This window comes from Eretmochelys imbricata, chromosome 10, assembly GCF_965152235.1.
Source record: "Eretmochelys imbricata isolate rEreImb1 chromosome 10, rEreImb1.hap1, whole genome shotgun sequence".
NCBI classification, from domain to species: domain Eukaryota; kingdom Metazoa; phylum Chordata; order Testudines; family Cheloniidae; genus Eretmochelys; species Eretmochelys imbricata.
In genome coordinates, this window is record NC_135581.1 from 84,285,564 (window position 1) to 84,299,181 (window position 13,618).

Sequence of the window (13,618 nt, forward strand, 5' to 3'; positions counted from 1 at the left end):
CAGGCAGGTAGAGTCATAATGATAGGACTGGCCTGGGCGGGTCATCGTCCCCTTCCCCCAGCTCCCAGACAGATGGGACAGGGTCACTAACCCTCCCGGTGCACGGAGGGGAACTGAGGCACAGAGACACAGGAAGGCAGTGGCAGAGCCAGGAAAGGAACCCAGGAGTCCTGATCGCCAGTTCTCCCTGCTCTGGTTGCCAGCCAGCGGGCAGGTGCGGGGGGTGGGGGTGGGGGGGTCCAGCAGGGAGCTGCAGGCAGGCAGCCATTGCTCTCCCAGCCCTGCAGGCTCATGCCAGCTGATTTTGTCCTGCCTGGGTGGCTAGACCCCTGTGAGGGGGATCTGGGATGGGAACTTGCAGGAGGAGTTGTCATCAGTAGCCTTGTGTTGAGCTGGGAGACAGCCAGGCCCCTCTCCCTGCAGTGCAGGGCAGGGTTGAGAGCTGCTGCCCTGGGCAGGTAGGAGGCTGGGGCTGTGAGTCAGAAGGCTTCTCGCTGGGAAAAGGAAGCACTTCCGGGGCCGGTTTCCTGCTCACTCACAGGGCAGGTAACTGCAGCTGCTCGGCAGTGAGTCAGCCCTGCAGGAGCCCAGAGTCCCATCCTGAAGTGCCCTTTGGGAGCAGCCTCCCGGCAGGGGGCACAATCTGCCAGGGGCTCAGCCCCTCGGTGCTTGGCTCCAGCCAGCACTTCCGTTCCATGCCCCGTTCTGTCTGCTCTCGGCTTCCCCCCTGGAATCTCCCAGGCCTCTGCCCAAAGGAGACATTGCCTGGGGTGAAAGAGCAAGAACCCCACTCTGCCTGTTCTCCGAACCTGTCCGTGCTGCTCCCTCCTGCAGTGCTGTCCACTGAGACAGGAGACTGGTGTGCCTGGGAGTTCTGGACAGATGGGCTCTGAGCATCAGGAGTGCAGGGTTGGAGTCTGAGAGCGTGGCCTGAGGTCTTCCCCCACCTCCAACAGTGTGCGGTGGGGGCAGGTCAGGGCTGAGGGCAGCAGTGGGCCAGGCAAGCTCCTTAAGGCTTGTCTCTTTCATGGTGAAATCCCCCTAGGTCCTGCAAGGTCTGTGTACTGTGGTGTCACGGAGTCCCTGGGCGATGCTCTGGAACTGCTCCCTACGAAGCCAGTCAGGACTCTGGGGAAGTCTCCTCTCTGGGAGCAGCCTGTCTGCAGGGCACACAGCTCACACAGCTTCCACCTTCCTGGGTCTAACCTTGGAGCATTCAGCCTCCTCTGCCCCTCCGTGCGCTTCCCACAGCGAGTCTGCCCAGGTGGGCTCCTGGGGAAGCCAGAGGGTCCTGCACCCCAACTCGGCAGTCAGACGTGACTCTCAGCCAGCCAGTAAAACAGAAGGTTTATTAGACCACAGGAACATGGTCTAACACAGAGCTTGTAGGTGCAGAGAACAGGACCCCTCAGCCGGGTCCATTTTGGGGGGCAGTGAGCCAGACAACCCCATCTGCACTTCACTCCATGTCCCCAGCCAGCCCCAAACTGAAATTCTCTCCAGCCCCTCCTCCGGGCTTTGTCCCTTTCCCGGGCCAGGAGGTCTCTGGATTCCTTTGTTCTCCAACCCTTTAGCTCTCACCTTGCAGGGGGGAAGGGCCCAGGCCATCAGTTGCCAGGAAACAGGGTGTCGGCCATTCTCTGTGTCCAGACCCCTCCACACACCTGCCCTCTAGGGCTCTGCAACAATCATACACCCTTATCCCACCCCCTAGATACTTAAAAACTGCATGGGGGAAACTGATGCACCCCCACACTATTCAGAGGAAACATTAAGAACAGTTCCGCTTCGTCACATTTCTCCCCCTTTCGAGGCCGAACTGAGCGGAGTCACTTTAGCTGATAACCTGGGGAAGTTTGAAGCCACCAACGTTCCCATGGATGCCCCAGCATCTCTCCCATTCCTTGGTGGGAGTTACACCAGGCCCTTCCAGTTTCAGGCCCTTCCAATTTCACGCCCTCCCTTAGGTCGGGGGTGGTCGACAGCACTTGCACACCACATATGGGAAGGTTTGTGTGGCCTGTGCCCTTTTGCCACCCCAAAACCCTAGGGGTCAAACTGGGATTGGGTCTTCTCCCAGCACTCCAGTCTGGAGGGCTGCAATTTGGGCTTTCTTGGTTAAGAGCCCCCATCTTGACCTGGGCCACACACTGTTCACTTACAGAACTAGCCTGGAGACATCCCTTTCTCAACAAGCTTGTCTCCCCAACAAGCTGGCCAAACACAGCCACTTGGTTATAGGACTGTTTAACTTTCTTAACAGCTTTCACCCCGTCTGAGACCTTCTCAAAGCTCTCCACACTGGATCCTTCGACAGGAAAGTCAGTGGATCCATTCACAACAGAAGATTTCTGGCTGTTAGGAACTGAAACTTTCTTGATAAAGTTTCAGAGTAGCAGTCGTGTTAGTCTGTATTCGCAAAAAGAAAAGGAGGACTTGAGGCACCTTAGAGATGCATCCAATGAAGTGAGTTGTAGCTTACAAAAGCTTATGCTCAAATAAATTTGTTAGTCTCTAAGGTGCCACAAGTACTCCTGTTCTTTTCTTGATTAAATCACTTTCACACCCTTCAGTTGCAGTAAAACTGCTTGCAAAGACTCCATGAGGATTCCTTTCCCTAGGGCTTTTCTATGCAACAATTCACCCCTCACAGAAATTCTGCCCTTACCCTCTTCACCTATGGCTTGCTCTAGAGAAACAGGTTTCAGAGTAACAGCCATGTTAGTCTGTATTCACAAAAAGAAAAGGAGTTCGTCTCTAAGGTGCCACAAATACTCCTTTTCTTTCTAGAGAAACACTTTCCTGAACAACAACAGACTCTTTCTGGGAATCACCTCTGGCCCATCTGGCAGATTCCTACCCAATCCCCTTTCAGGCAAACTGACAGACTTCCTAGATAAAAGGTCTCAGAGTAACAGCCGTGTTAGTCTGTATTCGCAAAAAGAAAAGGAGGACTTGTGGCACCTTAGAGACTAACCAATTTATTTGAGCATGAGCTTTCGTGAGCTACAGCTCAGAAGCATTCTCCTTCCTTTTGCCACACACAAGTTCAGGAATCTTTTCCTTCTTGCTACAGGTTTCCACACCCTCAGTAGGTAACACAATCAAATCACCTTTCTGCTCTCCTTGTGCCCTGGCTAGGATATCACACTGATTAGACACAGTTACTACACCCTTTCCCAACCACACACTAGCAACAGGCAAAATACAAGCACCAGAATTGTCTGGTCTCTGGGATTTTGCATAGACACGAACTGGATGTGACCTAGTTACAGGGCCATTCTCCTGAGCAGACGCAAACTTAGGACCATTCCCTTCTTGGGCTTTAGCTGAATCTAGAACCAACTCTGAGACAACTGCACTATTCTCAGCTATCACAGGCTGAAAGGCCCCTTCTGTCTGCTCCACAGACAAAGAAGAGCCGGACACACTTTCTCCTTTCCCAGACACACAGCTTGGGATCTCATTCCCCTTGTCCCAGCACACAAGGCTGGTCACAGACAACTGCTTGGAGACCAGGGTAGCTCCCTCCACAGGCAAGTCAATACCCCTGACAGACACAGGCACGTTTCCTTCCCTGTCGCACTTCTCCACCCAGCTAACAGGTAAGGTCCAGGGACACTCATCTTCCACTCTCCTCCCCTTCCCACCCTGCTGACTAGACACAGCCGTCAGCTCACAAGGCTGCCTAGGCTCATCCAGACTTTCCTTACCAAGCACCTTGCCACTCCCCACAGATCCCCTGCCCTGCCTGTGTCTCCCCCCACTCAGCTGGGGTCTCAGCTCCCACTGTGCTCAGCGCTGCCCTTGCTGTCCCAGTGGGGTAGGCAGCGAGCTCGCTGCTTTCCTCACTGCATCAGAGCCAGCCTGAGCCCCTTCTCCGGTGTGCAAGGCGGCAGGGAGCATCTCTCTGTCCCACCCAACCCCAGGGGTCTGGTTACAAGCAGGCAGGTATCCTGAGCCTAGCCGCTCCTCCCCGCTGCCAGCCAGGTCATCTGCATTTTCACGGACCATTTCCCTCTCCGCTGATTGGTTCCCTGGATTCAAATTCAAACCCTTGGCAGTTACAGGAGCAGGGCCTGGATCCTGTCCCAAAGAGACACAGTCACCCCACAACAGGGTCTCGCAGCTGGTATCCTGGAGAACCCCAACAACCAGCCAGCCCAACCCCTCCTGGGTCTGCACAGGGATCCTGGACATAGGCAGGGCGAGGGGCTTCGTCCCTGGGACCCTCACCCAGCCCCTCAGCCTCTGGGGCTGCACCCCCCAGGGCCTGACACCAGTTCTCTCTGTCCCAGGATCTCGCCACCCCAGGAATGTCTCCCCATTGACCATCACCTTCCGCTCCCACTGAGGGTCCGAGGGGCCTGGCCCCAGGAAACTCCACACAGACATATAGGTTGGGGTCAGGAGTGGGAGCTTGTCCACTTCCCCACCCATCTGGCTGATGGAGTCTATGGCCTTGGGACCCAGCAAGGGAGCTAGACACCGGGGCTTTTCCGCAGGGTCCCCCTGGTTCAAATCTCTATTAAGAACAGTCCCGCTTCATCACAGCAATTTAGTCTCGAGGTTCCCTGTGGAACTGGCCCCCCGGGGTCTATCCCCACTCACCCCGGGGAGGTCCCCTAGGCCTCTCCACCCCACCACCGCCAGTTCATGCTGCTGCTGCTTCTGCAGCTCTTTCTCGGGCTCTCGCTGTCTCTCACAGTCCTCTCGCTCTCCCGGACTCAGCTCCAATCCCATCCGTCTCCGATCCCCTGATGGGGAACCCGATCGTGAAGACCCCCGTCAGGTCGGGGACAGGAGTCTTGGGGATGCCTGGCTACTACTCCAGCTGTTCCCAGATTCTGCTATAGCCCCATTTGGGGTCAGGAATCTGTACCTTAGAGCGGTCATCCTCCTCCAGCTGCAGGATGAACTGTGCTTTGGTGAACTTTCCAATGCTCAACCCTTTCTTCCTGCACAGGGTTACAATGTCCTTCTTAAGGAGACGGTGACAGGCCATCACTCCGCTCTTCCCAAGTTGTTGTGGACTCAAAGGCCTGTGTGCTCTCAGCTCCCCACGGTTTCCAGGGAGAACCCCTAGTGTGCCAGCCCTTCTTGAGGTCACCTCCTCTTTGCCAGGGTCGAGCTGCAGACTCCTCCGCCCATCCACAATCGCTGCAATCCACAGGGGAACCCCATTACTGCACAGTCCTTCTCGCTGGTCACACACTCCCAGAGGTTAACCGCCCCCCGAACTGCTCCTCTCTGAGCCTTCAGCACACCTGGTCCTCGTCAAACCCCCTTTGTTTTACTGCTCCCCAGTCACTTACCGCAAGAAGCGCCATCCACGGGGTGCAGTACATCCCACCTCTGCCACCAGTTGTCACGGAGTCCCAGGGCGATGCTCTGGAATTGCTCTCTATGAAGCCAGTCAGGACTCTGGGGAAGTCTCCTCTCTGTGAACAGACTGTCTTCAGGACACACAGCTCACACAGCTTCCACCTTCCTGGGTCTGAGCTCGCAGCATTCAGCATCCTCTGCCCTTCCGTGTGCTTCCTACCGCAAGTCCGCCCAGGCGGGCTCCTGGGGAAGCCAGAGGATCCTGCACCCCAACTTTACAATCAGACATGACTCTCAGCCAGCCAATAAAACAGAGGTTTATTTTTGTATAGATGACAGAAACATGGTCTAACGCAGAGCTTGTAGGTGCAGAGAACAGGACCCCTCAGCCGGGTCCATTTTGGGGGGCAGTGAGCCAGACAACCCCGTCTGCCCTTCACTCCATGTCCCCAGCCAGCCCTAAACTGAAAATTCCCTCCAGCCCCTCCTCCTCTGGGCTTTGTCCCTGTCCCGGGCCAGGAGATCACCTGGTTCCTTTGTTCTCCAACCCTTTAGCTCTCACCTTGCAGGGGGGAAGGGCCAGGCCATCAGCTGCCAGGAAACAGGGTGTCGGCCATTCTCTGTGTCCAGACCCCTGCACACACCTGCCCTCTAGGGCTCTGCAATGATCATACACCCTTACCCCACCCCCTAGATACTTAAGAACTGCAGAGGGGAAACTGAGGCACCCCCACAATATTCAGAGGAAATATTAAGAACAGTCCCCCTTCGTCACATGTGGGGCTGATGTGGGCCTTGTGCAGTGGGTGCCTTTCACTGTGGGGGGAGCAGGGGTACCGCCTGCATGGGACGGGCCCTGTGGGAGCAGGTACTGGGGGTCCACGGTATGCAAGGGGCGATTGGTTCCTGGCGGTGAGGCCCTAGGGAACGTGGAACGCTGCCCAGGAAGCTGTGCTCACCCCATGAGCATTGCATTTACTGAGGCACCGGCAGCTTCTCACAGGGCAGCAGAATATTGTACGGGTGCTCTACAACCAGAGCATGGCACAGGGTGTCTCTGGGCCTGGCACTCCTCTCCCACCAGCTTGGCTCCGCGGTGCTGCTCCTGATTCACCCCAGAACCGGACCGGGGTTGGGGGGGCCTGGACCCAGAATTTGTAAAGTTATTTTTCTCCCCACTGAGTTAGGGGCCAGTGATGGAGTCGCTTTGGCTTCTGCTTCTGTCGGGAGATTTCTCCCCTCTGCTGTGAATTGTCAGCCTGGCCTGGCTGGGCAGTGCCAGCTGGGGCACAGGGCTGGCTGTGGGGCAGCTCTGGGGCTGAGGCAGGCAGTAAACTGCAGGGCAGGGTGAGCCCATGGTTTTCCCCCGGGGCTCTGCTGCCCGGCTGCGCACGGTGCTCCGCACATCACTGGCTGCCAGGGAGTCCGTGTTGGGCCCCCAGGGGAGCGGGGTCCCCAGCAGCCTGCTGAGCTGTGTCCTCGCTGCTGCCCTGCAGCTGCACCTGGGCGCCGAGTCTCGCTGGGCTCCCTCCTTGCCGGGCGTCACTCCGCCTCACCCACCCTGGGCAGCCCGTCAGCCTGCAGCAGTGCGCATGGCTGGGGCCTGGGGCTGGAGCCTTCGCAGTTCTGTGGAGGAAACAGACTCCAGCCCCTGAGCTGGGGGCTCTGCGGGGCGGGGGATCGACTCCTGGGCAGGGGGCAGCTCCCACCAGGCACTGCTCCATGCGGCTAGGCAGGCCAGAGCATTGCAACCTGGGCCTGGCCATTCCCTGTCTCTGAGGCGGGCAGAGCAGACCCGCTGTGAATCTCAGCACAGCACTTTGTGTGGTTTGAGCGCCCCGCCTGTCCCCGGATCCTGGCAGTCAGCTGGGGGCCTGCGGGTAGTGGGCTGGGAATCGTTCACGCCTGGCTGGGCGCTGCTGGGGGGGTTAGTGAGCTGGGAATTGTTCACGCCTGGCTGGGCACAGTTGGGGGGGGCAGTGGTTAGTGAGCTGGGAATTGTTCACGCCTGGCTGGGCGCTGGGGGGGGCAGGTTAGTGAGCTGGGAATTGTTCACACCTAGCTGGGCACTGGCAGGGGGTTAGTGAGCCGGGAATTGTTCACGCCTGGCTGGGCACAGCTGGGGGGGGTTAGTGAGCTGGGAATTGTTCACCTCTGGCTGGGAACAGCTGGGGGGGTTAGTGAGCTGGGAATTGTTCATGCCTGGCTGGGCACAGCGGGGGGGGGTTAGTGAGCTGGGAATTGTTCACGCCTGGCTGGGCACTGCAGGGGGGGGGTTAGTGAGCTGGGAATTGTTCACACCTGGCTGGGCACTGGCGGGGGGTTGTGAGCCGGGAATTGTTCACGCCTAGCTGGGCACAGCTGGGGGGGGCAGTGGTTAGTGAGCTGGGAATTGTTCACGCCTGGCTGGGCACAGCTGACGGGGTTAGCGAGCTGGGAATTGTTCACGCCTGGCTGGGCACAGCTGTGGGGGTTAGTGAGCTGGGAATTGTTCACGCGTGGCTGGGCACAGCGGGGGGGCGGGTTAGTGAGCTGGGAATTGTTCACGCCTGGCTGGGCACAGCGGGGGGGGTTAGTGAGCGGGAATTGTTCACGCCTGGCTGGGCACTGCGTGGGGGGTTAGTGAGCGGGAATTGTTCACGCCTGGCTGGGCACTGCGGGGGGGTTAGTGAGTTGGGAATTGTTCACGCCTGGCTGGGCACAGCAGGGGGGGTTAGTGAGCTGGGAATTGTTCACGCCTGCCTGGGCACAGCTGGGGGGATTAGTGAGCTGGGAATTGTTCACATCTGGCTGGGCACTGGGAATTGTTCACGCCTGGCTGGGCACAGCTGGGGGGGCAGTGGTTAGTGAGCTGGGAATTGTTCACGCCTGGCTTTGCACTGGGGGGTGGGGCGGGTTAGTGAGCTGGAGATTGTTCACACTTGGCTGGGCACTGGTGGGGGGTTAGTGAGCCAGGAATTGTTCACGCCTGGCTGGGCACAGTGGGGGGGCCAGTGGTTAGTGAGCTGGGAATTGTTCACGCCTGGCTGGGCGCTGGGGAGGGTGGGTTAGTGAGCTGGGAATTGTTCACACTTGGCTGGGCACAGCTGGGGGGGTTAGTGAGCTGGCAATTGTTCACGCCTGGCTGGGCACTGGCAATTGTTCACACCTGGCTGGGCACTGGCAGGAGGTTTGTGAGCTGGGAATTGTTCACACTTGGCTGGCACTGGTGGGGGGTTTGTGAGCCAGGAATTGTTAACGCCTGGCTGGGCACAGCGGGGGGGTGTTAGTGAGCTGGGAATTGTTCATGCCTGGCTGGGCACTGCGGGGGGGGGGTTAGTGAGCTGGGAATTGTTCATGCCTGGCTGGGCACTGCGGGGGGGGGGGGTTAGTGAGCTGGGAATTGTTCACACTTGGCTGGGCACTGGTGGGGGGTTAGTGAGCCGGGAATTGTTCACACTTGGCTGGGCACAGCTGGGGGGGTTAGTGAGCCAGGAATTGTTAACGCCTGGCTGGGCACAGCGGGGGGGTGTTAGTGAGCTGGGAATTGTTCATGCCTGGCTGGGCACTGCGGGGGTTGTTAGTGAGCTGGGAATTGTTCATGCCTGGCTGGGCACTGCGGGGGGGGTTAGTGAGCCGGGAATTGTTCACACTTGGCTGGGCACTGGTGGGGGGTTAGTGAGCCGGGAATTGTTCACACCTGGCTGGGCACAGCTGGGGGGGGCAGTGGTTAGTGAGCTGGGAATTGTTCACACCTGGCTGGGCACTGGGAATTGTTCACACCTGGCTGGGCACTGCGAGGGGGGTGTTAGTGAGCTGGGAATTGTTCACACCTGGCTGGGCACAGCTGTGGGGGGGCAGTGGTTAATGAGCTGGGAATTGTTCACGCCTGGCTGGGCACAGCTGGGGGGTTAGTGAGCTGGGAATTGTTCACGCCTGGCTGGGCACAGCGCGGGGGGGTTAGTGAGCTGGGAATTGTTCACGCCTGGCTGGGCACTGGGCGCTCTCCGGCCATGCTGAGCGACATAAGGAGGTCTCAGGGTGGCAGATAGAGAGAGCCCTTGGGCCACCCCGAGCTGTGTGGGGCATTCAGAGGGCGGCAGGATGGGTGGGGGTGCAGAGGGCAGGCAAGTTGGTGGTTGTGTTCGTGCAGAGGCAGGAAGTGGGTGTGGCATTGTGTTGCCGAGGGGTGGTGGGTCGGTGGCTGGCGAGGGGGCACGTTGCAGTGACAGAGCTCTGTCTGTGTCAGGGCAGGGGGGCTTGTAGGGGCTCTGATAACTGGCAGCTGGGTGAGGCAGGGTCGGGGGCTATTTAGGGGGTGTCCCTGGGGGGGGGAGGGGTGATGCCAGCGTACTGGGCTGAGCGCTGCCCTTGGATGGCTTCACTGTGTGGGGGATGGTCTGGCTGGCCCATGGTGCTGCAAGCCCTGGGCAGAGGCTCCCCAGGCTTGGCACGGGGGTCATTGTTGGGGCACTGGGGCTGGGCCTTGCGGCATGGGGGCACCGGGAGCTTCCCTGCGACAGCACCCAGGAGGCGAGGCCCGAGGACAGAGTCGTAGCATGTGGGCGACGTGGCCTGCCTGGTCCCCTGAGGGCTGCTGGGTCTAGGAGTCATGGCCTGGGTGGGGAAGGCAGAGGGAGCTGTGCCCGGCGCCATGCTACATGGGCGGTGGGTCATGGAGCAGGTGTCCTGGCAGCCCCAGAGCAGCACCTGTCTGCTCCCTGCTGCTGACCCTGTGCCAGGCCCCCTTGCTCCTACCCACCCACCCCACTCACTGTGGGAGGCTGGGGCAGCAAAAACGGCTGCTGGCAAGATGGAGCAGGGACATGGGAGGAAAGTCTCCCCCCTTCCACTCCACTGCCTCAGATTCCCTCCTCACAGCACTGCCCCCAACTCCTCCCTGCTGCCGCAGGCACAGCTGTTCAGGGGCACCCCCTCCTCAGGAGGGGCGGAGGGGTGCTGGGGAGGCCAGCAGGGGTCAGGGCAGATGGTGGGAGCCCGGGCTGAAGCTCTGTGAGGAGTCCCCCAGCCTTCCCTGTGCACTGTCCCTGTTGTCCCAGAGCCGGAACCCCTCACACCGCCGTGGCCTTGGGCACATGCCCTGCCCAGGAACCTGCCTCTGCTTGGCCCAGGGGCTTGGCCCAGACTCTCCCCTGAGCCCTTCCCAGGCAGGGACTCACGGCAGGGGATTGCTGGGGCACTGGGACGTCTCAGCTCATGGCAGAAAGGCTGAGCCGGCGCAGGGCCCCATTGGCGCAAAACCCTGGCTCTGCTTCCGCTTCTTGCAGCCGGCCTGGGTTCTCAGGGCGGGCTGTTATTTCCAAAGCCCACAGCCCCTCAGGGCACTCAGTCAGCACGGCGCCTGGCTACACAGGTGTCCCGGCATTGCACTGATCCTGCTGACAATCCGCGCCCCACCCCTCAGTGGGCTCCAGGGCAGTCAAGGGAGGAGGAAGAGACCTGTCACCCCCCACCCACATGGCCACAGCACCGCTTTCAGCTGTGCATCTAGAGCGGGAGAAGTCAAAGTTGGCTCTCCCTGGAGCCAGGCAGTCTCCTGGTCCCATGATCCGTATGGGGAGCACATGTGGTTGCTGCTTCTCCCCGGGGCATGCAACACCCTGGATCTGGCAGCCAGCTCGGGCTGGGTCCATCCCACGTCCTCTCCAGATCCCCAGCTGGGCAGTCTAAATGGAGACCACCTGCTTTGCCTGAACCCCTGGGCCTGGAGTCCACTCGAGCAGTGGGGCTTGGTGCAGGGAGTGGATAGCTGTGCTATGGGGCCAGGTGGCCCCCAAGTCCAGAAGTGCAGCAGGAGCCGCTACCCTGGTATTCCGCCAAGACAGTAGCTCAGTGGGCCCAAATGGCTGGGCTCTGGCTGCCAGGTCTGATTCTCTGTAGGGAATGGAGTTAGGGAGCTGGTTCCTACCCCCCGCCCCCACCCCATGGGTTGCCACTAGACGGGCGCTCATAGGGGAGGAGGTTTCAATATGAAGAGCCGCTCTCCCGTCTGCAGGTGGGTTGGGGCCCACGGCTATGGCTAGGAATCCAGGCTGCCACAAATCTCCCAGGAGAATCCAGCACAGACCCAGGAGGGGCTGCCAGGTGCAGCCCCAGACTTCTCCCACACACTGACTTCCCTGGGCAAGGCCTGTGGAACTGGGCCCCAGGCTGGTGACCGATGAGCCAGCCATGCAGCTCCTGGGGGTCACACTCTCCAGGCACCCCAGGTCTCTGCCAGGTTGAAGGGCCTGCTTGGCAGCCAGGAGGTGGGTTTGAATTAATCGTCACAAGGCAAAGGAAGCCCCTGGAGCATGCCTGGGGGCAGCACATGGCAGAGACCAGCAGGCAAGGAACCACCAGAAAACACAAGGCAGTGACCTCTGGGGTGCCCCCCAGGCTCAACTGTGTGGCTTGGTGTGGCAAAGTGGGACTGTTTTTAATGCTTCCTCTGAATAGTGTGGGGGTGCCTCAGTTTCCCCTATGCAGTTCTTAAGTATCTAGGGGGTGGGGTAAGGGTGTATGATCATTGCAGAGCCCTAGAGGGCAGGTGCGTGCAGGGGTCTGGACACAGAGAATGGCCGACACCCTGTTTCCTGGCAACTGATGGTCTGGCCCTTCCCCCCTGCAAGGTGAGAGCTAAAGGGTTGGAGAACAAAGGAATCAGGTGCCCTCCTGGCCCGGGAAAGGGACAGAGCCCAGAGGAGGAGGGGCTGGAGAGAGTTTCAGTTTGGGTCTGGCTGGGGACATGGAGTGAAGTGCAGATGGGGTTGTCTGGCTCACTGCCCCCCAAAATGGACCCAGCTGAGGGATCCTGTTCTCTGCACCTACAAGCTCTGTGTTAGACCATGTTCCTGTCGTCTAATAAACCTGTGTTACTGGCTAGCTAAGAGTCACGTCTGACTGCGGAGTTGAGGGGCAGGACCCTCTGGCTTCCCCAGGACCCCGCCTGGGCGGACTCGCTGGGGGAAGCGCACGGAGGGGCAGAGGAGGCTGAATGCTCCGAGGTCAGACCCAGGAAGGGGGAAGCCGGGTGAGCTGTATGTCCTGCAGACAGGCTGCTGCTAGAGAGGAGACTTCCCCGGAGTCCTGCCTGGCTTCGCAGGGAGCAGTTCTAGAGCATCGCCCGGGGACAGCCCGGGAGGGGAAAAAATCCAGTCAAACGGGAAACCAAGGCAAAGGGGTCTTCTTCCACCCAGAGGTCCTGTTACCGATCCACAGGTCCAGTGCTCTGGAACAGGCCTGGGAGACCTCCTCAGTGAGCCAGCCCCCCTGCGTCAGCATCTGCAGCAGCTCTCAGCGGGCGGTGGAGAAGCAGCCGGGTTTAGCTGCACACAGCACAGACAGGCCTGGAGTAGCACAGAGAACAGAGTTACAGCCTGGTCCCTCTTGGGCTGCCCTGAGTCCCAGTTCAGGAGACTCCAGCTTCCAGCAGGCCCCTGCCTGGCCCCTCTCGGTCCTTGTTCTTGTTCCCAGGCGAACCTGGCTGGCTTCCTGCGGAGCGGGGAGAGGTGTGTGTGCATGGGCCATCCATGATCATTAGGTGCTAGGTACCAAATGTGCGGGCAGTTGGAGTGGCCGTTACCGCAGACAGCTAGATCAGTCACACCTGGCTCTCTGCAGAGAATGAACAACCTGTTCCGGCTAGCTAGTTGATGCAGCATATAGAGGAAACTGAGGCACACACAATGTTCATACAGAATATTACAGAAAAGTCCCATTCTGTCAAAGGCCCTAGCCAGCTTCTTGTCACGAAATTGCCACAGTGTCCTTGTGAGCCCTCAGGGGCTCCAAGAACTGGGGGGAACCCAGGCTGGGCTAGCAGGGGCTGCAGGTTGGGAATGATGGGCAGCAGCAGAGTTTGTAGGGTAAGTCCACATTTCGTGAGCACTAACGTACCCCTGCCATTTGTACCAGGAGGGAGGAGCCACCCCTGCTGGGGGAGCAGCGGGCAGTGCCCGCGTGTGGATTCTGGAGAGCTGGGGGCTGCCCAGTGCCACAGCTGGGGATCAGGCTGTGCCTTGGGGGTGCTGGGATGCCCAGGGGTGGGTCTGGCTCTCTGCCCCAGGCTCTAAGCATGGAGCCCTGGAGGCACTGATGGGCGTGTTGCTGGCTTTCCCCAGGCTCCTCTGAGAGACCCGTTTGGTGGTTTGAGAAGGACGGAGTCACCAACTACACAACCCTGCTGCTGAGCCCGGACGGGGCAACCTTGTATGTGGGGGCGCGCGAGTTCCTCTTCGCCCTCAACACCAGCCACTTCCAGCCTGGCCCGCAGCACCAGTTCGTAAGTCGCCTGGCCTGGCCCACACGCGCA

At 59.6% G+C, this 13,618-nt stretch overlaps 1 protein-coding gene across 1 annotated transcript in view; it reads left to right on the forward strand.

Annotated features, from left to right (window-relative positions):
* The window catches only part of SEMA4B (semaphorin 4B), a 29,305-nt gene that overhangs the window by 5,085 nt on the left and 10,602 nt on the right, over positions 1 to 13,618 (forward strand). Inside the window, exon 2 of the mRNA XM_077828915.1 lies at positions 13,428 to 13,588. Coding sequence (XP_077685041.1) covers positions 13,428 to 13,588 — 161 coding nt within the window. The remainder of the gene's footprint in view (positions 1 to 13,427; positions 13,589 to 13,618) is intronic.